This window comes from Rhinopithecus bieti, unplaced genomic scaffold, assembly GCF_001698545.2.
Source record: "Rhinopithecus bieti isolate Rb0 unplaced genomic scaffold, ASM169854v2 scaffold_9997, whole genome shotgun sequence".
Lineage (NCBI taxonomy): Eukaryota > Metazoa > Chordata > Mammalia > Primates > Cercopithecidae > Rhinopithecus > Rhinopithecus bieti.
The window spans coordinates 1,509,387-1,536,697 of NW_016806398.1; the positions used below are offsets into that span (position 1 = coordinate 1,509,387).

General features: G+C 50.9%; 1 protein-coding gene across 4 annotated transcripts in view; it reads left to right on the forward strand.

Moving 5' to 3' along the window:
• The window catches only part of WHRN (whirlin), a 104,413-nt gene that overhangs the window by 68,845 nt on the left and 8,257 nt on the right, over window positions 1-27,311 (forward strand). For 3 of the 4 annotated variants that reach the window (XM_017875924.1, XM_017875925.1, XM_017875923.1), the window contains 4 exons: window positions 10,456-10,658; window positions 11,874-11,910; window positions 12,350-12,562; window positions 13,373-13,582. In XM_017875924.1, coding sequence (XP_017731413.1) covers window positions 10,456-10,658; window positions 11,874-11,910; window positions 12,350-12,562; window positions 13,373-13,582 — 663 coding nt within the window. The remainder of the gene's footprint in view (window positions 1-10,455; window positions 10,659-11,873; window positions 11,911-12,349; window positions 12,563-13,372; window positions 13,583-27,311) is intronic. The other variant, XM_017875926.1, reaches the window with a different exon arrangement.

Below are 27,311 nucleotides of genomic sequence, written 5' to 3' on the forward strand. Positions count from 1 at the left end.
TATTATATTTAAATAATAAAATTATTTTATGTTTTAAAATTAATAGATTTATTTATTTTGTTTATTTAGTTTTTTGAGATAGAGTCTCACCCTGTCGCCCAGGCTGCAGTGCAGTGGCGCAATCTTGGCTCACTACAGCCTCTGCCTCCCAGGTTCAAGCCATTCTCCTGCCTCCACCTCCCAAGTAGCTGGGATTACAGGCGCCTACCACCATGCCCGGCTAATTTTTGTATTTTTGGTAGAGACGGGGTTTCACCGTGTTGGCCAGGCTGGTCTCGAACTCCTGATCTCAGGTGATCCACCCACCTCGGCCCCGCAAGGTGCTGGGATTACAGGCGTGAGCCACTGCGCCTGACCAATAGTTTTATTTTTTTAGAGCAGCTTTAGGTTTACAGAAAAATTGAGTGGGAACTACAGAGTTCCCATTATACCTCCTTTGCCCCAACCCTTCCCAAACACATTTTCCCCTATTATGAACATTTCGTGTTAGTGTACAAGAGGTACATTTGTTATAGTTGATAAGCCAATATCGATAATATTTTTATTAGTCCATACTTTATATAAGGGTTCACAGTTCAGTGGATTTTGATTGATACATAGTGTCATGTATCAAACAGTATAGTGTCATACAGAAGAGTGTCACCCCTCTAAAAATGATCTGTGCTCTTCTTCTCATCCTTCCCTCAGCCTCAGGCAACCACTGATCTTTACAGTGTCTCTATCAGTTTGCCTGTTTCAGAATATCACATAGTTGGAACCATGCAGTGTGTAGCTTTTTCAGACTGTCTTCCTCCTCTTAGCAGTATGCATCGAAGGCTCTTCCCTGTGCATTTTTATTTTTCCCCGTGAATTTTACTGACTCTTCTAACAAAACTCGTTGATGTTTTGTTGGGATAATGTTAAGTACGTAAGTGAGCTGAGAGAGAGCCAGTGTCTGGATAATGCTGATCCCTTTCCAAGAAAAGGGGATATTTTATTTGTTGAGTCATTTAGAGTGTTTTAGGAGTGTGTGAAGTTTTCTTCATATAGATGTTGTACATTTCTTGTTAAGTTTATTCCTTGGTAGTTTTTTCTCTTCTGTTGCTACTATAAATAAGGTTTCCCCTTCCTTCCATCCTATCTTCCAACTGGTCACTGTTTGTGTCTGTGAAGGCTGTGGACTTGAGCTTAAGAACTTGATTCTTGCAGGTCTGCAGAGCAGCTTGAAGCAGGTGGTAGACTGGGTTCTGGGCCAGCTTTGCCCCAGCTGCCCAGGAAGCCTTGGACCTGTGACACCCCTCCTCTACCTCTCACCCTAATTTTCTTTCTTCCAGAATGAGGGGCTGGATTAAATGTACACCATTTCCCAGAGTGTGATTCCAGCAAAAACAAAACCGATTTGTGTTTTTACTTCTCTGTCTTCCCGTTGATCGTAAAAATCAAATGCTCCTTCCCTGCTGCAGCCTGTAGAGCTGGACTGCATGTACCCAGCCTCCCTACATGCCCTGGCCTTGTCAAATGCAACCTTTACATAAATGGAAAATGTCTCTGGCCTGTCTGCAGAAACCAGAATGGGGAGGGGACTAGCTTGTTTGTATGCCTGCTCATCCATTGATTTAATTGTTTATTCATTCATTCATGGATTCCGTCAAGCATTTGTCAGGTGCTTCCCATGTGCCATTCAAGGGGGGTGCAGCACACTGACTTTGAACTCTCTGCCTGTAGTCTAGTACCATCTCAAACTGTGGGGAGTGCTGTAGGGTGCTCTGGGTGAGGGGGATTAGTGATACCTGCCTTGGAGTTGGAGAAGGCTTCTTGGAGGAGGTGTCATTTAAGCCAAGACCTGAACGTTCAGTAGGCGTTATCCAGGTGAGGAATGAAGGGAAATTATGTTTTGGGCAAAGGAACAGCGTGTGCCGAGGTCTGGAGTGGGGAAAGGGCTCCATCTGTTGAGTGAACTGAGAGATGGCAAGTATGGCTAGATTGGAAAAAAAGCAGTGGGGGAGGGAGGCGTGAGATGGGTTGGGAAGCTAAGGCCCCTTTCAGGCTAGGTAGAGGAGCTTGGAAGCTACTGGGGAATTTTAAAGGAGGGTGTGACAAGATCAGATTTGCAGTTTAAATGAATCTGTCTTCTGCATAAGGAAAGTATTGGGCAGGGTGGTGAGAGTGGAAGCAGGGAGGCCACTTTGGAGACTGCAGTAATGGTCCAGGTGAGAGACGAGGATGGCTGGGATCCGAGTGGAGTTAGTGAAGATAGAGGGTCCTTTTGGAAGGGAAGGTAAAATCCATTGGGCTGACGATGGATCCAGTGGGTTGGAATTTTAGGATTGAGCAATGAGATGAGGAGCCCTGGAGAAGGACCAGGCTTGGAGGAAAGAATTGGAGAAAGTCAGGGGTTTGATCTGGGGCTGTGTTTAGGCTTGTTCAGGATGGTAGCCATTAGACACATGTGGCTAGTGAAATGGAACTTGTGTGACTGGGGGAGTGAATTTTTAATTTTATTATAAATTTAAATAGTAGTTGCTAATCTCTTGGACAACCTAGTTATAGAACATTTCCATTACTGCAGGTCTGGGTCTCAGAATAGCAATTGGTTTGGCTTCAAATCCTGCTCTGCTACTTCCTTGCTGGGTGTCCTTGGGCTAGTAACTTCACCTCTCTGAGCCTTACTGCTGTCATCTATGAAACACGGACCCTTCCATGTCTCAGGTGGTGCCTATTAAGTTCAGAGCTAAACTGTACAAGATAGCTGGCCTAAGTGAGGCACTTGGAGGTTGGTAGTTGTTATTCTTTCTGTGTTTCAGAACTCTGTAATTTCTCTAAGTTTACTTTGGAAGCCAGATTTTCCTGTGGGAAGAACTCAGGTTTGACCTTGGGCAAGTTCTTTTCCCTTTCTGGCCTCAGTTTTGATTGATGGCTGGGCTAGAGCAAGCCTTCATTGAAGCTGCCTGTGTGGTGAATACAGTAAGCAGGTACTGACAACGGATCTGCCAGTGTCAGAAGAGGGAACTGGAAGGAAGCATGGACCATATTGGGAGTCAGTGTGCCTTAGCCTTGCCGGGTCCATCCACAGGGTTTCTGGTTAGGTTCTGCCTTGTGAGAGCTCTAAACCAGAGAGGGTTGGGTGCAGAGCTCACCCAGACCCAGCCCATACCAAGCTTGCTCCAGGAACCTTCTTAGTGATTACCTGCATCTTTTTATTTTCTTTTTCAAAATATGGACAAGGTTTACTGACTTCTGAACTGTTGGAAAAAACTAATGTCTCATTAAAACTGCATTGCTCACTTGTAATGAAAGAAAAAAAAAAAAACAGCCCATTAAAGTTTTATACCTGACATGGAAAACTATTAAAGATTCATAATTGCAATAAAACTCTTTAATAGAATTTGAATTTTCCTTGTGATAATGCTGCAGTCAACAGGGTCCTCCCTTGAAGCTGCAAGATCTGTTTTAACACAGGCTTGGGAGGGTGCTGAAGGCAATCTGAAATCGGCTTCTTTCAGGCCCTTCCCAGCGTGGCTGGTGCAGGTGCACACGGCCTGGGAGGATGGATTCCTGTCTCCCAGCTCAGCCTGGGGATCAGGTTGTTGGCAGGCTTCTCTCCTAACAACTTCTGGCAAGGCAGCTCGAAGCTATTGCCATTCCGCCACAGGTTCTTCCTGCCAGTTCCCTTCATCGGGCACGAATATAGCACCTACTGAGTGCATGGCTTAAAGCCCAGGCTGGGAGGGGTAAGAAGTACAAGAAGGGCAGCTTAGCTTTTCTTAAAGGAGAGGGTGGTATTTGTTTGTGCAGGGGCCTTGCCGGCTGGTAGAATGAAGGCCAGATCCCAGCTCTTGTGACTCTACTTCCTGTCCTCAGTTTCCTCATCTGTAAAATTGGGTTAACGATATGAGCTTCATGGGTGTGGTCAACGTGTGTGGGTCAGTGGAAGCCAGAGGCAGGGCCCTGGGAAAGGTAGGTGGAAAGGTAGGGGGTGGCACTGAGAGACACTCTGGAAGTAGAATTGCTTGATTTGGTTGGTGAGTGATCAACTGGTGAATTCAGAGATAAGCATGACTTTCAAAAATGCATTTATTGCATTGTGACTCCATGGAGACCCATGCAGTTGCTGTATGTTAGCTACTTGTTTATGTGCTTTATACTTGTTCACTCAGTAAATATTTATTGAGCACCTATTATGTGCCAGACCCTGTTTTAAGTGTTGGCAATACACTGGGGACTGTATTAACTCATTTATCAACCAGGTACTGATGTTATCTCCATTTTCCAGAGGAGGTAACTGAGGCACAGAGAAGTGAAGTCAATTACCGAAGGTCACACAGTGAGTAAGTGGCAGAGTGTAGAATTAGTCAGAGACTCCTGGATCTGTGCTCAGAAACACACACCAGATGGCCACTGGTGTACTTTGCGCAACACACTAGCTGTTAGTGGTCTTGTTCCCATTTTGGGAAGGAAGGCTTAGAACAATGAAATTATTTTCCTCAGGTCTCTTAGAGACTAAGAGGGGACTGTTAACCCAGCGAGGTCCACTGAGTATTTCTCCTGTTCCAAGGGCCTCCTCTCCTCCTGGGGCTCCTGCGCCTGCCCGAGACCTAAGGGAAGTGAATTCTCTGCTTCCTGGTGGTTGGCCAATTTCAGGGAAATCGGTATCCTGTCCTTATCGAAGCCCCACCGTGCTCTTCTCAGAGCGTCTGAACATGAGCCAGTCGCTCAGTGGGCTGTGGATGATGGAGGAGTCTTTCCTCTGCCTTAAAATGAAGGGCATTCCGTGGTCCACCCTTCGCTCCTCCATCAGTGGTGACAAATAGGATGCCCATGGTGACAAATAAAATAAAGCTGCCTTTATTCGTTTATCCTTCCGTGTCCTCCTCATCAGTGCCCTGCAAGCAAGCTGAGCAATATTAGACACTCGATCACACTTGGCACCTGTCTCTCCTATCTCCAGCGCATCCTGTCCCAGTGAGCTCTGGTGGAGGGATGTGAGTGTTTCCACGGTTTGTCCCAGGGTCTGGGCTTTGCCGTTGCCTCGTTTTGTGGCCCTAGACACGTCCCTGTCCTTTCTGGGCCTCAGTCTCTGCATCTATAAGAGACACCTTGGAAGGCCCCAATGGATACAGCATCTTTGCCTCTATTTTCTGCTTCATTTTCCTGTGCAGTCTAACTCTGAGTTGGCTTCGGTGGGTAGGAAAAAACCACATTGCAATGAACAAACAAACAGAGCTCTTAGTTTTCTTTGGGAAAGAGTGAGAGTAAGATCTTTAAACATGCTGCCTCCAAATTCACATCACACCAACCAAAGGGAAAGGGGAAGCAAACAGAAGTGACACCAAGAGAGGAGGAAGGCCAGGTTCCCCCATCCGTTCACCGTTTCCTAAGCATCTCCCGCATGCCAGTGCTGTGCTGGGATGAAGGTGGCATAGGGTGGTAGGAAGAAGATGAGAAGATTGGGCTCAAAGACTGGTTCATTTGTTTACTTCCAGTACGACCAGTGACCTTGAGCAAGTCACTCAACATTTCTGAACCTGTCTCCTCCATTTGGAAGAGAAGCACATGAGAAGCCATGGAAAGCCTCACGTGTCTCAGGCTCTGTACAGGGTGGTCCCATTTGATTCTCACAGCTACCTGGGAACTGGTGGTAGTATCATGCCTATCTTACAGATGACAAAACTGAGACTCAGGTTGTACTTGAGAGCTGTGTGGGGCTACTCAGCTGCTATGTCATGGTTGCCTGGCTTTAAAACTAGAGGCTGCAGTGTAGAGATGGGACTCCATCTCTGCACTGGCCACATGGGGTGACACTAGGACACTAGCAGCAGGGAAGACACCAGACTTGGTTGAAAATAGTTTGTGGACTCTACATCACAGTGAGTGTGTAGACAGGGCTCCTAGACCTGGGGAGGCTTTCCAACAAGTAGAGGAAAAGGGAGAGAGCTGGACACAGAGAAATGAGAGCCACTCAAAACCAACTCAGATGCTGCAGAGAGCCCCGTGGAGACCCTGAAGCCGGTCCCACCTAGCACTTTGGTTTGAACACAGGCTCTGGAGGAAGAAGAGACAGGAGAGGATTGAAAAGAGATTGGGAAGATGGGCTTACATGCCCCTAATACATCAGGGTTTCCCAGGTGTGACTCCCATTTCACAGCCATTCCCTAGCCAGATTGCACAGGAATCCATGCTGCCTCTTCAAATCTGGTAGGGAGGTATTTACTTAACGGGCATGAGGATAATATGACTAGCACAGCCAACCTGGGATTTCATGCTTATTAACGCCTAGGATGAGGCTGAAGTAAGTGGGATGCTGGGTAATTCCAGGACTCAGGTTGCATAAGTGCCAGGTGCCAGGCTCAGGGTGAGGGAAGTGACCTAAGTTTGGAAGCCACAACACTAAATCAGCCCCCTCAAGAGCCACAGGCCCCAGAGGTGACTGATAACTCCACCCCAGGGTGGCTAGATTTTCAGTAATAAAAATACAGGATGCTCATTTAAATTTGAGTGCAGATAAACAATGAATAAAATGTTTTCAGTATATATATGCCCTATGCAATATTTGGGACATACATATATTTTTAAAGCATTTGTTTATCTGAAATTCAAGTTTAACTGGGCATACTATATTTTATCCGGCAATCTTCCCCCAGCCTCATAGAAGGCCAGGTCGATGCTCATGGAATTGAGTTGTCACCTCCCCTCACTGCCCTCCTGGCCTGGACCCATAGGAAGAGGCTTACATACAGAAGGATGCCCTTACATAGCTGGTCTCTTGGATGCCAGTTCCTTTAATTAAACTGCAGGGATGAAATAAAGTATGTTAAAGGGAAGATTAAAATTGATTCCCTTAGCGCAATGAAAGCGAAAGCTATTGAGCGGGATACTTAAGGAAACAAAGCACTTCCGCGATGAAGAGTGCAGCCAGCTCCAGCTCAGAGCAGCAGGTGGAAGTGGAGAAGATTCCTGCCCGGCAGAGATGAGAGGTGGAGCTGCCACATGGGGAGGTGGTTTAGCAAGTTGGGTGCCAGGGAGCCCAGCAGGAACGAGTTTCGCCTCACTCTCAGTGAGGTCTGAGTACCTGGGAGAGCTGCACAGCTCTGCCTCTTAGCATCAGATAAAGCCATCTGGGAGAGAGAGGAGAGGAGGGAGTTGCAGAGGTGAGATAGGGATGGGGAGTATCCACACCTGCATGCATAAGCGCTGACTGAGTGCTTGCTGGGTACCAAGCCCTGAGCCAGGTGTTGGGTCTTGTCTCAAGCTCTTTACGGGGAGACCAACCGGGGTTGCCTAAGTTCTCAAGGGCCCTGGCTTCTCAACCAGGGAGCTCAGAGACATAGAAAGGGAGAAAGAGAATTGCAGATATTGCTGGGGACATTGTGAAAGCATGTGGCATTGAGATGCTGCTGACTATAGATATTTGGAGAAGGACAATCCTGGGCTAGGACTCCCTTTTTACTCCCAACGAAAGTGAGGCACAAAAGCTATTGTGGGTTTTGTGGGGCCTTGTGGTAGAGTTAGGATTTGAACCCAGGTCTGATTGTCTTTGAAACCCTTAATCATAGTGCTTTGCTTTGCTTCCTCCTAGATTGTGAGCGGTCATGGGAGGTGTTTAAGCAGGGACAGATGTCATCAAAACAAAAAGTTGATGAAATTAATCTGACACTGGTGGGGCGCGGTGGCTCACGCCTGTAATCCCAGCACTTTGGGAGGCCAAACCAGGTGGATCGCCTGAGCTCAGGAGTTTGAGACCAGTCTGGGCAACATGGCAAAACCCCGTCTCTGCTAAAATACAAAAAGTTAGCTGGGCATGGTGGTGTGCGCCTGTAGTCCCAGCTACTCAGGAAGCTGAGGCAGGAGAATTGCTTGAACTCAGGACGTGGAGGTTGCAGTGAGCCGAGACTGCGCCACTGCACTCCAGCCTGGCAACAGAGGGAGACTCAGTCTCCAAGAAAAAAAAAAAAGGAAATTAATCTGGTACTATCTCTGTGGCCACTTTAGATGTAAATCTAAACAGTGAGGAGGATGCCAGCTCGGGAACGTGGGAGGGAGCAGGTAGGAACCCAGGTCAGGGGGCTGATGGGGGTGGAGGATGGGGTTTGCTGAAGGATCTGCTCAGGGGGGTAAAGGCAGAGTTGATGATGGGATGAAGTTTTCAGATCTGGCTGCTACAGGCAGGGAAAGGATGACAGCGCAGTAACTTTGGACACACCGAATTTGAAGCGATATCACATGGTCCCCAAACGGCGCTCCGGGCAGCAGCCCAGTAGTAGAAAGCAGAGGGGCCTTGGGGCTGGCCTGACCTGGGTGTGCAAATCAGCACTCCTTTTCAGTGGCACTGTGACCACAAACTATGTGCTTAACCTTTCTGAGCCTCAGTTTCCTCTCTAGTGAAATGGAGAGCCATGATACCTACTGTATAGGATGTTGGTGATAAGGAGAAAACACATAAAGAGACAAAGATGGCTGGTGTAATGTACATCTCTGAGCTGCAGCAGAGATGGTCCTAGAGTTGGAATGGACGGAAATGTGTCTTTTTATTAATCTGATTTTTTTTTTTTAAGAGTCTTGCTCTGTCACCCAGCCAGGCTGGAGTGCAGTGGCACAATGTCGGCTCACTGCAGTCTCTGCCTCCGAGGTTCAAGCGATCCTCCCGTCTCGGCCTCCCAAGCAGCTGGGACTACAGCTGCACCACCTCGCTGGGCTAATGTTTGTACTTTCAGTAGAGACGGCATTTTGCCATATTGGCCAGGCTGGTCTCGAACTCCTGACCTCAGGTGATCTGCCCACCTCAGCCTCCCAAAGTGCTGGAATTACAGGCATGAGCCGCAATGCCCGGCCTCATCTGATGATCTTTTTAATTGGATTCCTACTGTGTGCTGGGTCCTGGGGTGACAGTGTGGAGAGGCTGAGGGGAAACTGGGTCATCACACAAAGCTGAGCTCACCCTTGATCGTGAGCTAAATGGAACGGGAGCAGGTTATCCTGCTCAGTGCAAGCCTCCCAGCGCACAGTAGGCATGCAGTAAGTGGTAGTGAATGCTTGAAATGCAGCACAGACGCCACTCTGTTAGGGTCAGGGAGGCAGAGGCAGCAAGCCTCCCCTGAGCATGTCAAAGCCGGTGCACAGGGGAGAGGTAAAGTCCGTCTTTGTAACCACTTTCTGTACTGGAAACTCCCAACTGGGGTCAGGCATTCAAGAAAAGGCAGGGAACTGGGGAGCAGGGTTTTGATTTTCAGCTTTGTCACCCCATCTTCTTTTCTCCCAAGCTCGCATTTGTCTTACCTTTTCCAAATCTTTGAAAAATGCTGGGTAAACCTAGGGGAGTTGATTATGTGCTCTCAGCAGGCCAGGAAACTGAGGAGAGGGAAAAACAGCCAAGAATAACCAGCATTATGAGGCTGCCCTTCAAGGCCTCCGTAGCACGTGACCCTGGGCAGCCCTTTCCCATCCTGGGACCTCGGCTGACCCATTTGTGAAAGGAACCCCGAGTTTAAAGGTGCGGTCCTGTCATACCCTGCAGCATCTTCCCTTTCAGCCCCTTCTATTTTTGTCACATATTTGTTTTTATTGGAAGGTTAGTTTTATTTTGCCTCTATTTTAAATTCCTTCATTAAAAGTAATTTTTTTAAGAGAGAGGATCTTGCTCAGTTGTCCAGGCTGGAGTATGGCGGTGCAATCAGAGTTCACAGCAGCCTCAAACTCCTGGACTCAAGCGATCCTCCTGCCTCAGACTCCTGAGTAGCTAAGGACTACAGGCACACACCACTGTGCCTCGCTATTATTATTATTTTTAATAATAATAATAGTCTCACTATTGCCCAGACTGGTCTGCAACTACTGGGCTTAAGCAGTCCTCCCACCTCATTCTTCCAAAGCTCTGGGATTACAGGCATGAGCCACTGTACCTGCCAGAAATATTTTTTTTAATTACAAAATAAAGCTGCCTCCTTGTAAGAATCTAAGCCATATGTACTGCTTTAACAGAAAGCTAGTTTTCTCATTTATTGCTGTTTCCTTTAGTAGATTAAAGTGTTGTTTACATTTTAAGGTAATATAAGAATGTGTGGTTGAGGTAAAAACCTCAACAATGTAAAAATGTAGGAGGAAAATTACGGATGTCCGCCTTCATGGCTTGCCTCATCCTACCCCAGCTTCACCCCCACCTTGGCCCTGAGATGACTGTTGTTTCTATAAGGGGACCCTTGGGAATGTCATCGTAGACCCACCCACCCCTCAAAGCCATTGCTGAGTCATGGGGATGTGCCCCCTTTTAATGACAAGAGCATGGACTCTGAGTCAGGATCCAGAAGGCCAGCACTGCTGTTGACTTGCTGTGTGAGCCTCGGGCATCCACACATCCTCTCTGATCCTGGATGACCTCCTTGGCAGGCTGGCCCAGAGGAGAACTGGGATCTGGGCTGTGAAGTCCCTAGCGTGAATCCTGCAAGCAGCCCAGGTGACTGTGTTGTGTGGTGGTCTTGGCAGGTTGGGGACCAGATTCTGGAAGTGAATGGGCGGAGCTTTCTCAACATCCTACACGACGAGGCGGTCAGGCTGCTTAAGTCATCTCGGCACCTCATCCTGACAGTGAAGGACGTCGGGAGGCTGCCCCACGCCCGCACCACTGTGGACGAGACCAAGTGGATCGCCAATTCCCGGATCGGGGAGACCATGGCAAACTCGGCAGGGTCTGGCCACTCTGCTCGCTCCGATCTCCAGACCCCAGGGCCATTTCTGAAAGCCAGTGATAGCCACTTCCCATCCTTCCACCGCCCTGGCTCTCCTCTCAGCCTGCAGTCCCCACACTAGGGCCCTCCATTGGCAGGACATGACCTGGGCACATCGCTCTCCTCTCTTGGCCTCAGTTTCCTCACGGAAAGCTGAAATACACATCCAATTGTCTCATTCTTTATTTGTCCCCAGGCATATTACTTAACTCATTCTTCAGACCTTAATTGCTTTATCTAAAAAGTGGGGACCATAACCCTGCCCTCATCCCATATCTGTGCAGGTGAAAGAGAGGGAGGGAGAGGGAAAGAGAAAGATGCTTTGGGGTGTATTTGGCCAGAGGCCACCAGGCTGGATCCCATGAAGAAATCTGGGTGAGAGGGTCTTAAAGTCATAAACTAAGATCCAGTTGCCAGGTATCTGCATAGTTGCCAACAATGTAATGTGCCATCTTTTGATCTTCATCAGAAATCTTAGCCCGGTGGCCCCCTGGCCAAATACACCACAGATCATCTCTCTCTCTCTCTCTCTCTCTCTCTCTCTCTCTCTCTCTGTCTCTCTCTGTGTGTGTGTGTGTATGTATGTGTGTGTGTGTGTGTGTGTCTCTGTGTGTGTGTGTCTCCCCCTTCCCTTCCTTTCACCTGATTAGTATTAAACATTTTTAAAGTTACCTGCCAACATCTATAAAGACACCAGGTTTTCTATTTAAAAAACTGGATTTCTGGATGCTTCTTAAAAATCAGGAAGTCTGGCAACCTGAGCCCACATGGGCTGGAGCTGAGCCGCACCTGCAAGTTGCATCTGGGATCTCCAGTTCACTGGCCCCTAAGCTCCTGAGGGTTGGCCTGACCCTGAGGTTGCCAGTCAATCACTCTTTCTTCCCTCCACTCCTTGTGTTACCTGCCTGGTCCTGCGGGGTTGGCAACGACTCAAGAGACCACCTTGGGTGGTTTTGGAGGTGCCGTCCACTCCGTTTGGGAGACTGGAAGCTGCCAGTCTGTCCGGAGTTTCATTTACCCCTGAGTAGCCCCCAGACTGAACTGGCAGCCAGTGGCAGCCACGATGTATGGTTCTCTCGAAGCTTTGCTCTTCCTGCCCCGAGTCACCCTGTCTCTTGCCCACGCCCATTTGATCTGCTCAGATGCACAACTGGAGACATGTGTCTTTCCCCACAGGTTTCTTGGCGATCTCACAACAGAAGGAATAAATAAGGTAGGGCATCCTCTAAGGGGTATCCTCTGCTTCCTCACAGCTCCCTGAGTGAGGAGGTCTGGCCAGCCAGAGGGTGCCGAGTGGCTTACACTTCCTCATTCTGACTGGGCAGCCCCTTATCTGCCCACCCCCCATCCCACTTATCTATGACTGACTGCTAGGTTCTGGGCACCACCCCGGCACCAGGGTTGATGGCAGTGAACAGAGCAGACCAGGTCCCTGCCCGCATGCAGGTTATACTCAGCGAAGGAGGTGTAAAGACAAAACAAATTCTAATTAAGAAAGATAGTACTATCAAGGCAAGGTACTGGAGGTTATGAGCGAGAGTAACAAATGAGACACCACACTTAGATGGGATGGAAGGGCAGAGGGGAGTGGCATGGCCGCTCAGCTCTACAGCAGCTCAGAATTCCTGGGCTTCTGTCTTTCTGTCTTGCAGCCAGGATTTTACAAGGGCCCAGCCGGCTCCCAGGTGACCCTGTGCAGCCTGGGGAACCAGACACGCGTGCTGCTGGAGGAGCAGGCTCGGCACCTGCTGAACGAGCAGGAGCGCGCCACCATGGCCTACTACCTGGATGAGTACCGTGGCGGCAGCGTCTCCGTGGAGGCCCTCGTCATGGCCCTGTTCGAGCTGCTCAACACCCATGCCAAGGTGACCCGCACCGTGCCTCCCAACTGGCTTCAGCGTTTCTAGGGCTCTGCATCCTGCCCTGCCCCCGCTCCTTTGCTGAGAACCTACAAGGGGTCAGGCCTGAACTGAACCCTGGGCAGAGACCTGGGACGGAGGCAGCCTCCCACCCCTGGGAAGCTCACAGACTCCTGGGGGAAACAGACATTTAAAGTGCCCTGTGATTGGGGCCCTGTCTCAGTGGCTTCCAACGCTGAGTGCATAGAGTCACCTGGATTGCTCTTAAAAGCAATGCTCGGGCCCCATCCTAGGCTGGTTAACACCTCATATCTTGGGATGGGAGCCAGCCGTCAGTCATCTTCACAAGCCCTCCAGGTGACTGTGCTGTGCCACCAGCTTTGAGAACGCTGCTCCAAGCTGTTTGAGGTCCAGAAACTGTACAAAGGAAGAGGTGGTGAAATCCACTGGGAGGGGTTATGTTTCGGAAGACTTAACAGAGGAAATAGGATTTGGAGATGAGTATTGGAAAGGGTATTCTGGGTGGAAGGGACGGACAGCCAGAGGCTTCGTAGCTTGAAATATTATAGTGTGTCCAGGGAGTCACAGCCACGTGTGCTTGCCGAGAAGGTGACAGGGAAGTAGGAGTCAGATGATGTTAGGCCCGGTGTCCAGGTGACAGTGTTTGGCCTTTCTCTTGAGAGCACTGGGGAGCCAGACAGTTAAGGAGGGGAGGCAGGGTCAAGTTTGCATGCCAGTCCTTTGGGGGTAGCAGGACCCCTGTTCCACCTTCTGGTAGCGCTGCCTGCTGAGTGCCCCTTTTGTCCCTGCCTCCAGTTCTCACTCCTCTCTGAGGTGAGAGGCACCATTTCCCCGCAAGACCTAGAACGCTTCGACCACCTGGTGCTGAGGCGTGAGATTGAGTCCATGAAGGCGCGGCAGCCCCCAGGCCCCGGGGCTGGGGACACCTACTCCATGGTCTCCTACAGTGACACGGGTTCATCCACAGGCAGCCATGGCACCTCCACCACCGTCAGCTCGGCCAGGGTGAGCTTCCCCTGCCTTGATCCTGGCTTAGTAGCCAGGGCAGAGTTAAGATGCTGGCTTTGGAGTGAGACCAGCTTGAGTTCGAATCCCAGCACCACCACTTACCAGCTGTGTGCCTTGCCTCTCTGAGCCTCAGTTTCTTCATCTGTAAAAACCTAATAGTTGTTGAATGTCTACTGCATGCCAGGCATGGGCTCTCGGGGACAACAGGTGGACAGGAGAGATGTGGCCCTGTCTCCTGGGGCTTGCAGTCTGAGAAGCTGGGGAAGAAAGGTGAAAAAAAAAAGTAGGTAATTAGGCAAATAGAAAAAGATCATTAGAATCCTTGGGAATGCCTCTGGCATGGTGCCCACTCCCACTGGGCACTCAGTAGATGGTAGTGGGCGTGGTAACTTGGACTGTGATTTTTCTTTTCCTCAAGAGGCCACCCTTTTGTCTCTGGAGCCCAAGCCCAGCTTCACTTTTTTTTTTTTTCTGAGATGGCGTCTTGCTCTGTCACATAGGCTGGAGTGCAGGGGCGCAATCTTGGCTCACTGCAACCTCCACCTCCCCAGGTCAAGCAATTCTCCTGCTTCAGCCTCTTGAATAGCTGGGATTACAGGTGCCTACCACCACGACCAGCTAATTTTTGTATTTTTTGGTAGAGATGGGGTTTTGCCATGTTGGCCAGGCTGGTCTCGAACTGCTGACAACAGGAGATCCGCCCACCTCGGCCTCCGAAAGTGCTGGGATTACAGGTGTGAGCCACTGTGCCTGACCCCAGTGTGACTTCCTTGTAGACTCACCAGCCCCCTAGCAAAGCATCTGGCCATCTCGGTATGGTTCTGCCCCCTGGATGCCTGGAGGCAAATGAATCCCAGGAAGCCTTTGCAAGGAAGGGGCAGGAGGATATGCCTTGTTACCTGTCTTGGGAAACAACTGGTTATTAAGGTCCATGCAGTGGAAGAGTCGGGGCTGGAGGTCAGGAGAGCTGGCTTGACCCCATACTCTCCTCTGTGCCCTTGTTTCCTCACCTTGAGGTCATTCATCACCACTCTTCTATGGAAAGGGAGTGGGGAGAGTAATGTTTCTTAAGCAGGCAGTTGCTCCCAGATGCTGAACTGAGAGCTCTTTCTGGAGGAATCTCAGACTGGAGGCAGATACAGTGTTAGCTGTCTTGTTAAATGGGAGAGTAGAAGCTCAGAGGTGTGCAGTGATGGCCATGGTTGCAGACACCGGTGGTTAATGAGTGAGGATGAGCTTGCAGCCACCAGGAAATGGCCCAGGAGCATGCACCCCTCTCTTTTGCAAACTCGAACTCCTAGTGTGACTTTTCTTTAGCCCTGGGGTTCTAGGTTTCTGAAGGTGATTCCTTTATACTCTTTTACCTCTCCTTCCCATCCTGAGTTACCATCATTTCCAAGGGTGCTCATTTCTTTCCTGGGATATCCCCACAAGTTGCCCTGCATTCCTCTAGGGCTGGACATGGCTGCAGCAGAGGCAGTTTCATGTTCTGGGACAAGCAGATCTCTTCTGGGGCAGGGAAGAGGCTGTCCTTCACCCCAGGCTCTGAGCACATACTTTGATATGGCATTTGGGTGAGGATCTGGTTTAAGGGTGCAGGTCCTTGGCCTGATGACTGTTTCTGTCTAAGATGGGCTCCACTGAGATTGGCCTTGATAATGTTCAGGCCTCAGCAGCCATGAGCCATTGCTCTGAAACCTGAGAAACTGCAGACTGTGCTTCCGCAATGGTCCATTTAGAATCAGAGATGAAATATCCAGTGAGTGGGGTGGGATGTGTTTCGGTCTGGGAGGTAAGAGGTCTAGGTTTGAGCCCCAGCCTCTCTGGTCTTCAGTTTCTGCATGGATAAAATGGCCTGGGGTCCTTGCTGGTTCTGACTACAGCAGCCTGAAGCCCTGAGGGCAAATCAGGCTGGAGTGCCAGGAGTCGGGTGACTATCTTGCCTGGCAAGGGCTCTAGGCAGGGGTCAGGAGCCCCCAGCTCGGCACTGGCCCACAGCGACCTTGTCCCAGCTCTGGGGGCTCTCCCCTACCTGAGAAGCACCATCTGGGGCCAGTCCAGATCCCAGCTGTGGAAGTTGGCCCTGCTCTGCCAGAGGGGCTCTCACTGCAAGTTGGGGCACCCTGGGGAAGGCAGACCTCAGAAAGGCCATAGGATGGTTTTATACAGAGAGTTTTTGGGGACAGATGAAAAGGGTGGTCCTGAAGGTTTTCCCCAAGTTTCTGAGGTGGGAACGACTCAGAATTTGTGACTGTGAAAGTCCATGGCCTGCCACGTGGCACATGCATGTCAGGATCAGGACTCACCTAGACCAGGATGAGCTCCTGGAGGTGATGCGAAGAGAAAACTGTGCAAGCAGGAAAGGCAGCGTGGAAAGGGCACTTGAGCTCGCAGTGCCTTGGTTTCCTCTTTTGCAGAGGGGCAGAGATACTACTTCCCCCAGCTTGTGGGGAGGATTAAATGAGAGGATGCCCATGGGTCCAGGGTGAGTAACCTGCTAGTACCAGCATCCCAGAAATGCTGGCCACACCCCGAGGGCAGGTGAAGCCTCAGTTCTTTCGGACCCAGCCCCACCTGGCCGGGGAAAACTACCTGGAGATGGTACCCAGGGCCTTGGGGACCCGTGGAGACTCTGGAAGGTGCGAGGCAGAGGGGCTGCCACTGCCCCTCTGACCTTCATCCCACCCAGGTACCCTCCACATGCACAGCCCAGAGCTGCCTTCCACAGATTCAGCTTCTCTGACATCACAGGGCTTGGGCCTCCCTAAAGTCCAGGCCTTCTCCAACAGAGGCTTCCAAACAGGGCCCTCCTTGAAGCTCCGCCTTTCATTAGCAGGTGTGACCCCACACAATTCACTTCCCTTCTCTGAGCTTGTCTTTCTATCTGGGAATAGGGATCCCAGCCCCGCCCCAAAGTAAATGACTGTCTCCTGAAGGCCCTTTAGCAGGGACAAATGTCATTTCTTCAGAACAGTGGGGTCTCCCCTGTTTCCTTCAAGGAGGCAGGCAGAATGAAGGGGTGCTGGTCATGGCGGTGGGGTCTTTCCCTCCCCTCTCTCCTGTATTCCTCCCCAAAGCATTCAAGGTAAATAGAAAAGGGGTTTGGAGAATGTGTGGATTTTGCATGTGTATGTACACGTGTGTGTTTGGGGAAGGGGCTGTTGTTGTTGCTGCACCCACCCATTCCCTAATATTTATTTGATGTATCTTTTCTTTTTGCTTTTTGCTCATCCTTCCTCCCCAGGAGCGGCTGCTGTGGCTTATAGACCTGATGGAGGTACCGTCCTTCCTGCCAGTGGGGACTGTGGGAGTCCCTTAGCCAGGGGCCAGGGTAGGGGGCTATGGCCTTTTCTGCCACCCCCGTATGTCTGCACCCAGTCCTGGTGGGGACCAGGGGTTCTTATTGGTGCTGACTGTATTTCCAGGTCACCAATTCATCAGGTTTCCTGGGCTCTGGAGTGAGAATCTCCTCCATTCAAATCCCAGCACTGCCACTTTCTTGCTGTAAGACCTCAGGAAGTGGTTTCACCTCTCTGAGCTCAGTTTTAGGATCTGTAAAATGAGGATGGTAATTTCTGTGCCGTGATGTTGAGAGACTCCTTGGCCTTTGCATATGCCACATTCTTTCTGTCTGGAATGTTCTTCTCCCCACTTCATATGACCTGACTGTCTCCTATGTGTGCTTCAGCCCTCAGCTCAGAAGCTGCCTCTTCGAAGAAGACTTCCCTGATCCTCCCAAGGGGAGTGGCTTTCAGGCCAAGACTCCTCTTGCCCCCGGGGTTCCTTTGGTCACAGCTCTTGCCTCATTATGTCCTATTATAAAAGCCCGTACAGGGCCGGGTGCGGTGGCTCATGCCTATAACCCCAGCCCTTTGGGAGGCTGAGGTGGGTGGATCACGAGGTCAGGAGATCGAGACCATCCTGGCTAACATGGTGAAACCCCGTCTCTACTAAAAATACAAAAAAAAATTAGCCAGGCATGGTGGCGGGTGCCTGTAGCCCCAGCTACTCGGGAGGCTGAGGCAGGAGAATGGCGTGAACCTGGGAGGCGGACCTTGCAGTGAGCCGAGATCGCGCCACTACACTCCAGCCTGGGCAACTGAGCAAGACTCCGTCTCAGAAAAACAAACAAACAAACAAATAAAAACCTGTACAGGTTTCCAAGTTACCCACTGTGAGACTGCTGACTGCTTAAGGGCAGCAACCACATGTGCAGTTACTGTTGATTCCCTATCCCTAGTGCTCAGCACAGACCCGAGCCCATAGTTTAGGCCTTTATTAATAACAATAGTAGCTGAGATTTGTTGGGTGTTCTTTATGGTACTGTGGTAGGGCTTTCCATTCATATCTTCTTTGACTATCCCAGGAGCTAGGAGTTGTGAGTACTGCTGTGATCCCCATTTTACAAAGAAAACCAAAGCTCAGAGAGGAGAAGCAACTTGCCCAAGATTGCACAGCTAGTGAGTGATGGAGCTAGAATTTGAACCCAGGCCTGCTCGACTCTGAGCTCTGTTGTTATCCCTGCCATATGGCTATGATTCTTCCCTGAAGGATCTCACCAGCTCCCTGTTAAGCATCATCTCATCATCTGTCTGCCTCTCTCCTCCCTTCCTCCTCCTTGTCCTTCCTTTCTGTTAACAAATATTGAGCACTTGCTGTGTGCTATGTACAGTTGGAGGTGCTGGGGTTACAGTGGTGAACACCAAAGAAATCCTTTCCACGATGGAGTTTAGCAGAGAGCAGGAATGCCAGGCAATACAAAGGATATAGATAACTAAAATACACAGTAAGCTAAATGATGACAAGTGCTAGGGAGAAAAATAAAGCAGGTAAGGGGGACTGGAGAGGGGTGGGGTGGTTAAGGAGTGACCCTTGAGTCAAGACCTGCAGGTGGTGAGGGAGAGAGCCATGCCCACATCTGGGAGAAGAGCATTTCCAACAGAAGCAGCTGCATGTGCAAAGGCCCTGAGGTAAGAGTATGCCTGGAGTGTCAGAGAATTCCAGGTGGCCAATAAGGCCAGAGCAGAGGGAGTACAGAGTACAGGGGCAGATGTGCTGAGGGCTTTGACTTTGACTCTGAGTGAGATGGGAGCCCTTGGCAGGTAAGAGCAGGAAACTGATATGGTCTGACTTCGATTTAACAGGATCCCCCTGATTATTGAGAATAGATAAGAGCGGGTTTTGTACCAAGGTGAACTGGTTCATTCCCAGGAACCAGCCACACCCAGAGGTCTGTGGGCCAAGAAGGGCCTGGGAAGGTCATGTAGCCTGAGGTGCTAAAGATGTGGTGACGGGTTCTGGAGGCACCAACTCCTCCTGTGGCCGGGTCAGCCCCTGCCCTGTTGTCTCCTGGGAATCCCTCTTCTCCCCACCCCCACACGCAGCAGGCCTCAGATTGGAGGCCCTGCCTTTTGTTCACCTTTCCTCCTCAGGAGTGGCTGCTGTGGTTTATAGACCCGATGGAGGTACCACCCTTCCTGCCTGTGGGGACTGTGGGAGTCCCTTAGCCATGCACACCCATGTTGGCTACGTATGTGGCCACAGGACAGAAACCTCCTCCACCTGGAAGCCCTCCTGCAGAGTGCACAGGGCATTGGGACCCATCCTAGGAGTCTAGACCCCCACACCTGTACTCCATTGTGTCTCTCCCAGGCAGTGTGCTCTCAAGAAAGCCCCTCACTCACTCTTGGCTTCAGTCTCCCCATCTGTATAACCACGGCAGACCCCCATGGCTCCTCCAATTCTGAGAGTCTTCTCCGCATCAGGAGGTGCTGGAAAATATTTGGGCGAGGCACAGCAGGGAATGGCAGCTCTGTGTTCCCACCTCTTCTGTGTGTATTTGAACAAGGACTGCAGCATTCCTCAAGAGAGAGAAAGAGCTGGAAATAATCATCTTTATTCACCACTAAGTGCCACTCTGTGGTCTACAACACCACAAATTAGTAAGCTTTTGCTGCAGTAATGCTGAGTAATAACCCCCAAATGTGGACAACAATCCAAACATAACATGGCCAAAATCCCTTCCTGCATGGAGCTCACACACTTCTCATATCTCCGCTAAATCACTTGTCACATTGCTTTAACCTCTTCATGGGTTTCCCTTGCCCAGTAAACAGGGAGAGCTGGTGCAAAATGGAGGCCCAGTAAGTGTGCAGCAGAAACTGGAAGGAACCCACACACTCCCCGGCCACCTGCAGGATTATCTTCCATCATGCGGCCTTCTAAACATTCTCCTCCCACGTTATAGGAAAATGTTGTTTGTTCTAGTGTTCACATGGGCAAAGTGACATCAGCTGGCTGGCTATCGATGACCGATATGCCCCAGACACTGGCCCCAAATGGAGCCAGTTTCCATTTAGCCTGAATTCCTCGGATCATGCTGTGTGATTATTGAACCCAGGTTAAATGTGGCTCATTCTGCAGCCATTTCCCCTCAAAGCAGACACAGTCAATCAAAGGAAATCAGATCCAGCTTTCCCCGTTCACAAACGGTGTTGATTTTCCATTTGTCTAATAGAAAGCCAGCCCTGAGCATTTTTTGCTGCCTTCACACAATATCATTTCCCCCCATAAAGATGTTGGCCGGGAGAGCAGAGTGAAAGAAGAAAGGCCTGCCTGTTATTTCTTGAATTCTTCATCTAGTCACAGCATGCCTGTGACAGAGGGGCTTAATTGCACAGATTTTGGGATCCCACCGGCTGGGTTCTGCTCTCCAGACTAGTTGCTTTGTCACCTTGGGCAGGTGACCTGTGTCTTCTGGGCCTCCGCTTCTGCATCTGTACAGTGAGCTGATAAGGCCAGCTGTCTGTGGGTTGTTGGGAAGATTCAGTGAGATCAGGAGTGGATATGCGGGTGTGGAGTGTGGACAGCCCATTCTATTTCTACTCCAAATGTTGGAAAAGGGCCCTGTATTAATCTGTTCTCACAGTGCTGTAAGAAACTACCTGAGACTGGGAAATTTATGAAGAAAAGGGGTTTAATTGACTCATAGTTCTATAGGCTGTACAGGAAGCATGGCTGAGGAGGCCTCGGGAAACTTATAATCATGGTGGAAAGTGAAGGGGAAGCAGGCACATCTAACATGGCTGGAGGAGGAGGAAGAGAAGGGGGAAGTCCTACACACTTTTAAGCAACCAGATCACATGAGATCTCACTTGCCATCACGAGAATAGCAAAAGGGAAATCCGCCCCCATGATCCAATCACCTCCCACCAGGTTCCTCCCCCAATACTGGGGGAGGATTACAATTCAACATGAGATTTGGGTGAGGATATAGAGCCAAACCATTTCAGGCACTGCACAGCATTATAGAGAAAAGGGGATTGGAGAGGTAAAGGCCAGCCTTGTACTCATGGAGCAAATGCCCTTGAGGTCAGGAGGCAGCAGCTGGGATTTGCCCTGGACTTGACCTCAGGCTTTTTCCACCTGGATTTGAGTTTTTGCTCCAGCCCTGTTATATGCCTGGAAGGAGGCTCCCAGCACCTGCCCAAGGATGCTGGGGACAGGATCCCTGCCCCTGAAGGCTTTACTGTCCTTATTCCCTTCTCTTGTCCCCCAAAAAGAAGGCGAACAGGGGGCAGTGGGTTTTGCTGTCAGCACTTCACTGCATTGGCCTCCTTCTGTGGCCTCTGTGCCTCCCTCCTTGTCTGTAGCACAGTGAGCTGGGAGAATCTCAGGCCTGTCTCAGGCCCCTGCAGCTACAGGGACCCCCTCACTGTCAAGCCAGCTTTTTTTCAGAAACAAGTAGAAAATTCTCAAAGGGCCTATTTCTCCTCGTGCATCCTGACCTAGGTCCAACCTGGATGGTTTAGAGAATCCTCCTCCATCCATGAGCGGAATGAGAGAGGAACTCCATTTATCCCTTCACTCATGCATTCAGCCACTCCTTCATCTATGCAGCAGCCTTTGTGGAGCATCTCCTGCCTGCCAGGTGCTGAGCCTCCCCTCTTGAAGCTGAGCAGGTCCAGTGGAGGAGGCCGCCTCAACTCAAGTCATCTCCATAACTCACGCTCTGATCAAGTGGGCTGAAGGGTGGTGTGAGAACATACATGGGCCCCGACCAGTCTGGGGTACTGGGGGAGAGAGGTTGAAGCTAAGATCTGAAGTTGCTGGCTACAGCCAGGCAATAGATGAGGTGAGACAGCTGAGGAGCTGGCCGGGCATGTCTGAGGGCCCTGAGCAGGCAGGCATGTGGCCACTCAGAAGAATGGTAGGAGACCAGTAGGGCTGGAGTGTCAGGAGTGAGGGGTAGAGGGGCAAGGGTCAAGAGCAGGAGGCGTTTGTGTTTAACCCTAAAACCATGGGACACTGTGGAGAATCTTTAGTAAGGATGTGATGTGATCCTGTTTGCATTTTTTTTGTTTGTTTGTTTAAAGAGATAGGGTCTCTGTTGGGGTAGCTCACTACAGCCTTGAACTCCTGGGCTTAAGTGGTCCTCCCATCTCAACCTCCTGAGTAGCTGAGGCTCCAGGTGCACATGTTCCCATGCACAAGCTTATTTTTACATTTTTTTGTAGAGATGAGGGTTTCACTATGTTGCCCAAGCTGGTCTCGAACCTCTGACCTCAAGGGATCCTCCCGTCTTGGCCTCTCAAAGTGCTAGGATTACAGGCATGAGCCACCACACCCAGCCATCTGTTTGCACTTTTAAAGCTGCCTCCTCTGTGTGGAGAGAGCCCAGAGGTGCAGGGTGGATTCGGGTGACCAGGAGAAGCTGTTGCTCCTGTCCAGATGACCTCCTATCCCCCACCCCAGGAAGCTGCTGAGTGCCCAGAGAGGGCACAGCGAGGATAGTGGGTGTCTTCTCCTTGAGTAGAAGAGCCCACTCCATCCCAGGGAGGCCTCAGCGTGTGCCCCCTGCACCTTCCAGAATCATCAGTTTGCCCAGAGGCGTTAAAGCCTCTGGGGCCGGCCACAGCTTTACCTGGATCCTGAATAGGACCATTCCTCCCAGCCAGTGCTTTGCTGTCTCTATAGCGGTTTATGGAACACTTGCCTTCCCCTGTGGCAACTTGGGGTTGCTGAAAGCTCTTTCCACCGAACAGAGCCAAGCCCGTGGAGGTCAGAGCCTGTTTGAACATGGGCTGGCCCCTGCTGTCCTCTGAGTGAGGACTTTCCAAGCTATCAAAGGGGGACTTGGACAAAACACTGACTTAGGACTGGGATCTTCCTCATCTCTGTGCCATAGACCCCTCTGGCAGGCTGGTGAAGTCCTGGGATCCCTTCTTAGAATAAAGCTTTAAATGTTTAAAATAAAATACAGTACATAGGATGACAAATTATATGAGCAAATACCTGATATAATTTTCAGAATATGAAACACATCGTAAAACGTGCTACTTTAGGACAGCAATAACAGGGTCGAGCAGTGGGTCAGTAACTGCTGTAACTATGAAGCCAAGAGGTGCGTAAATGGGAATTTGCGACATCTGCAGCAGCTGGAATGTGACGTGAAAGAACGGTGCTCTCTGTGGGTGACCATGACCAGTTCCTCTGAGGCTTTGCTTCCTCTGTTAGCAATGAAAGGAAATAGGGCTTTTCAGTTAGAGGTTAATGGAAATGAAGATGTAATGGTTCCCCAAGCCAAGTTCTCAGGTGCCTGCACTCCCTCCCGGGAGCCCTGGTTTCCAGCCTTATCCTGAGGGCTCTGCTTGCCTTAACCTTCTAGAGATTCTGGGTCACTTTCTCTTTCCACTGACGTCCTTTTCCTAAGACCACAGGGAAGGAGGTGTGGAGCAGGTTTCAGTTTAGCAGGAGGAAGCCTGGTCTGTTCAGCAGGGCACAGGCCTCGTTGCAAGGAGGCAGTGACTCCTGCCCCATCTCAGGAGGGCTTCATGCAGAAGCTTCCCAAAGAGCTCCCCACTGTTGTGATTCGGTGGTCAAATATGATAGCCAGAACAGACAGGCTGGTAGAAAAGCACAGGGCTGGCCCAGTGTTGAGGTTGTTCCGTGATCTCAGCCACACCAGCCAGTGTGGGGCCCAGTTAGCTGCTTTCAGGATCATTTCTCTCCCATTCCGCACCTCTGACCTTTCCCTTCAGCCCCCAGACTTACACCCTTACCCTGTGCTTGGAGAGATTGCTGGTCCAATGATCCCCGTCATCACCTGCATAACTGACATTTCCAGGGTCTTGTCCCACAAATCTCTGACTCCCTGGCCCCTGCCCCTTCACTCTGGGGAACCCCGCTGCCCCCCAGCAATGCCAGGACTTCCTGGCTCTCCCTGGCTTACATCCCCATCCCTCCATCTCCCTAACCCCGTAGGCTTTCCTGGGGTCCCAAGCTCCTCTTCCCAGCTCAGCTCCAGCCGTGCCGCTGGCCTTGCCCTGCTCTTTTCTTTGCTTCCTCAGTTTCTCTCCATTGCTCTCCGCCTCTGCCTTTTCTGCTGAATCTTCTGTTTTCTCTCTTTTCTGTTATTATCCCTCTGAGCTCTTTCTCCCTCTGCCTTTATCTCCCTTCCTGTCAGCAGCCCCTTCAGGCAAAATCTAGGCCCCCACTGGCGACCATCCAGAGGTCTTTGTGACTCAGTGCCTCAGTTTCCCTACATACGGAATGACGAAAGAACCACTCAGCCTCAGGTCTCTGGTGCATTTTGGGGTGGAGGTTGGGGGAGCCTGTTGGCTTGACATCAGAGTGCAGAGGCATGATGAATAACGAACTGGAAATAGCACCTTTATGTAAGAGCCCTCCCATCGTAATGAGGGGAAGGAGGCCTAGAAACCCGGAATTGGGCTGAGGGGAGGAGAAGGGCTGGGAGGGAGAAGCTGCATTTTGCTGAGGTGGCCCCGGGGTGCCCAGGCGGCCTCAGGCTTTGACGTCATGCAGGGGAGCCTTACCGGCCCCTGAGTCCACCCTGCAAAGGTTGCCTCTCTTCATTTCATCCCCTTACAGTTCCCCTAGACCGCACTTCTGTGATATCTGGGCCCTGATTGGGCCAGCTCAGGAAATAAGGGGTTCTTTTCTCTGAAAAAAAGGGAATTTCCTGAACTGCCACAGGTTTGAGGAAGGAGGTGGAAGAACAATGGCAGCAGGTCATCTTGGCTCTTATGGGAAGCAGGTTTTTGTCGGGGATATGGAGTCAGGCCTTTAATAGAGTTCAGCTTTCTGCCCCGTCCTTACTGTGTGACCTTGCACAGGTGACCTTCCCTCTCTGATCTTCAGTCACCTCAGCTGTAGACTGGGTGAAGGGTCGCATCTGGCAGGATTAATGGAGCCACCAGGTCTAGGCCCTCATTGAGGCTCTGGCCTCAGTATATGCGGGGGGAGGGGGCCCAGGTGGCTGTGATTGTGTGTGGGTGGTGGCAAAAGCAAACAGGCCCAGCTCCTGCATGAGCTCTGACCTTGAGCCTCCTCTGGAAGCCCGTTCCGCAGGCGTTTCTGCTGACGCATCCCCCGGGTTCTTAGCCGGCTGTCTGCAGCTATTTCAGATGCATAAGGAACATGGCTCGGGGACTCGGGACTCCTGAGCGTCTGGATTCAGCAGATGGAGTCTGGCAGGGCTGGCTCCGAGGGCTGGGCTCTGACCCGTCTGCCATTTGCTCCACTTCAGGCCTCCCCGACAGGGCTGGATATTCATCCCTCGTCTACCCCTCACCCTCCCAACCCTCCATCTCCACCTGCCATGCCCCCAGGATGCAGTTAGTAGCAGGGAATGAGGCTGAGGCCAGGGCCAGCTATGGCTGCCTTCTCTCTCATTTCCAAGAGGGTTGCTCATGGGGGCCTCAGGTTCCTATGACATCAGGGTCCTGTCCATTTCTGGGGCTGGGATAGTGCAGCATGGGCTTTGGGGTGACCCAGACCCAGGTTAGAAACCCGACTTTCTGTAGAATGGTCAGATGACCTTGGACAAATCACTTCCCTCTCTGAACTTTAGGAGTAATTGATGTGACAAGGGACAATCCTAGTACCTGCCTCACAGGGTCGTTGGGAGGATCAAACGAGATAATACAAGTAAAACACCCAGCACAGGGCCTGGCACACAGCAGGTCCTTTGTAGTTCTCTAATACCCTTTCCAGGAAAAAGTCATACCCTCCCTGAGCTTCCCTGGAAAGTCATGGCTGCCTGATAAGAGCTTCCTGCGCAGCTGAATGTGCAAAGTCCTTGATGCGCCAGAGCAGGGCAAAATCCGACAGCATTGGTCCCACCACGTACTGTTATCTGAGCCCAACCCTGGCTTCCCCCAGGATCAGCTGCAGGTCGAATTCCTGGGGCAGGCGGCAGTGGCTCCACCTAAGTGTGGCAGAGGCTCCCCTTGTCTTTGCTGTAGATACCTCTGAGGCTCTGACCCCTCTCTGTGCCTCCTGCTGATGCCAGGGCCATGAATGTTGAGCCTGAGGAAGTGATTGCATGGCAATCACTGCCTCACTGTTCACCTTAACGCGCCTGGCTGGACTACTTCCAGGGAGCATTAGACTCATTATGGTCTTGGAGGAGGGAGGTGGTGTGAGACGGCTGCCGTTCCTTTCCATCCTAGTTGTCATATGGGCCAGGACACGTCTCGCAGTTCATTCTCTTGCTGGGGCAGATTGCAAGGCCTCCCAATCTCCCAATGCATGTAACAGTCACCTCCCTCGTACACTGTGCCAGGCCCTATTCTGAGTGCTTTGTAAGTGTTAACATATTTGCTGCATAAGGCAGGTATTGCTGTTAACCTGTTTTACAGAGGAAGGATTTACCCGCCATCACTCAGCTGCAAGCAGCAGAACTGGGTGTGAGCTCAAAGAAGCCTCAGAGGTGGCAGAGCCAGAACCAGTGTCACTAATTAGTGAGTGAGAGAGCAGCCTAATCACCCTCCCCCTTTTGAAAGAATCCCCCCAACCACCACGCACTGTGCTTGCATCACAGGGACTGTCAGCAGCAGCTTGCTGTGGGGCAGTCTGCAGTTAACAGGTCAGGACCAAGGTTTGCATGTAAGCCTCAACTTTGTGGGGAGATGGGGCCAGTTGCCCCTGCCTGACTCTGCCCCTGAGGCATCATGAGACCAGATGAGGAGCTCTGAGTTTGCAGGGCACTGAACCGGAAGGCCCAAGCGAGCATCCCGTGGGTTGAGATGGGGATCTGTGTGGCATGACTGGCTTCTCTCTGTCTTAGGGGTGTGGCATCAGGAGTGCCTTCTGTCCCCATCTGCTGCCTTCACACTCACTCAAACATTCATTACTGCTCACCGCAGTGATCTGCTGCACCACCCCCCTCAATTCCCTGCCTGTTCTGGCCTCCTCCAATGACGGCTAGAGTGATTGATTGATTCATTCATCCTGCCATTCATTCATGGATTCATCCGTTTGCTTAGTAAATATTTATCCAGCAGCCACTATTCTGAACACTGAGGAGAGAGTGAGGACCAAGTAGTTGCACATCCTGCCTTCTCAGAGTTTATATCCTATTGGGAGAGACAGACAGTATGCAAAGAGTAGAAAGTCAGGTGGTGATAGGCGTTACACAGAAAACCAAAGCAGGAGCAGGGGATAGACAGGGATGGCGGTGGGGCAGTGCTGTTTTAGACAGGGCTCCTCTGGGAGGCCCTCTGGGAGGGCCTCACCGAGGAATTAAACAAAGTGAGGGAATGAACCACAGTGTGGTGCAGAGAGAGAGCAGCAGGTGCAAAGGCCCTGGGGCAGGATTGAGCCCTCGATGTTGAAGGAGTAGCAGGAAAGGGCCCAGTCGTGTAGGCACAGTGAGTATGGGGTTTGGAACTTTCTCCAACTGAGATGAGGCCTTAGAGATCCT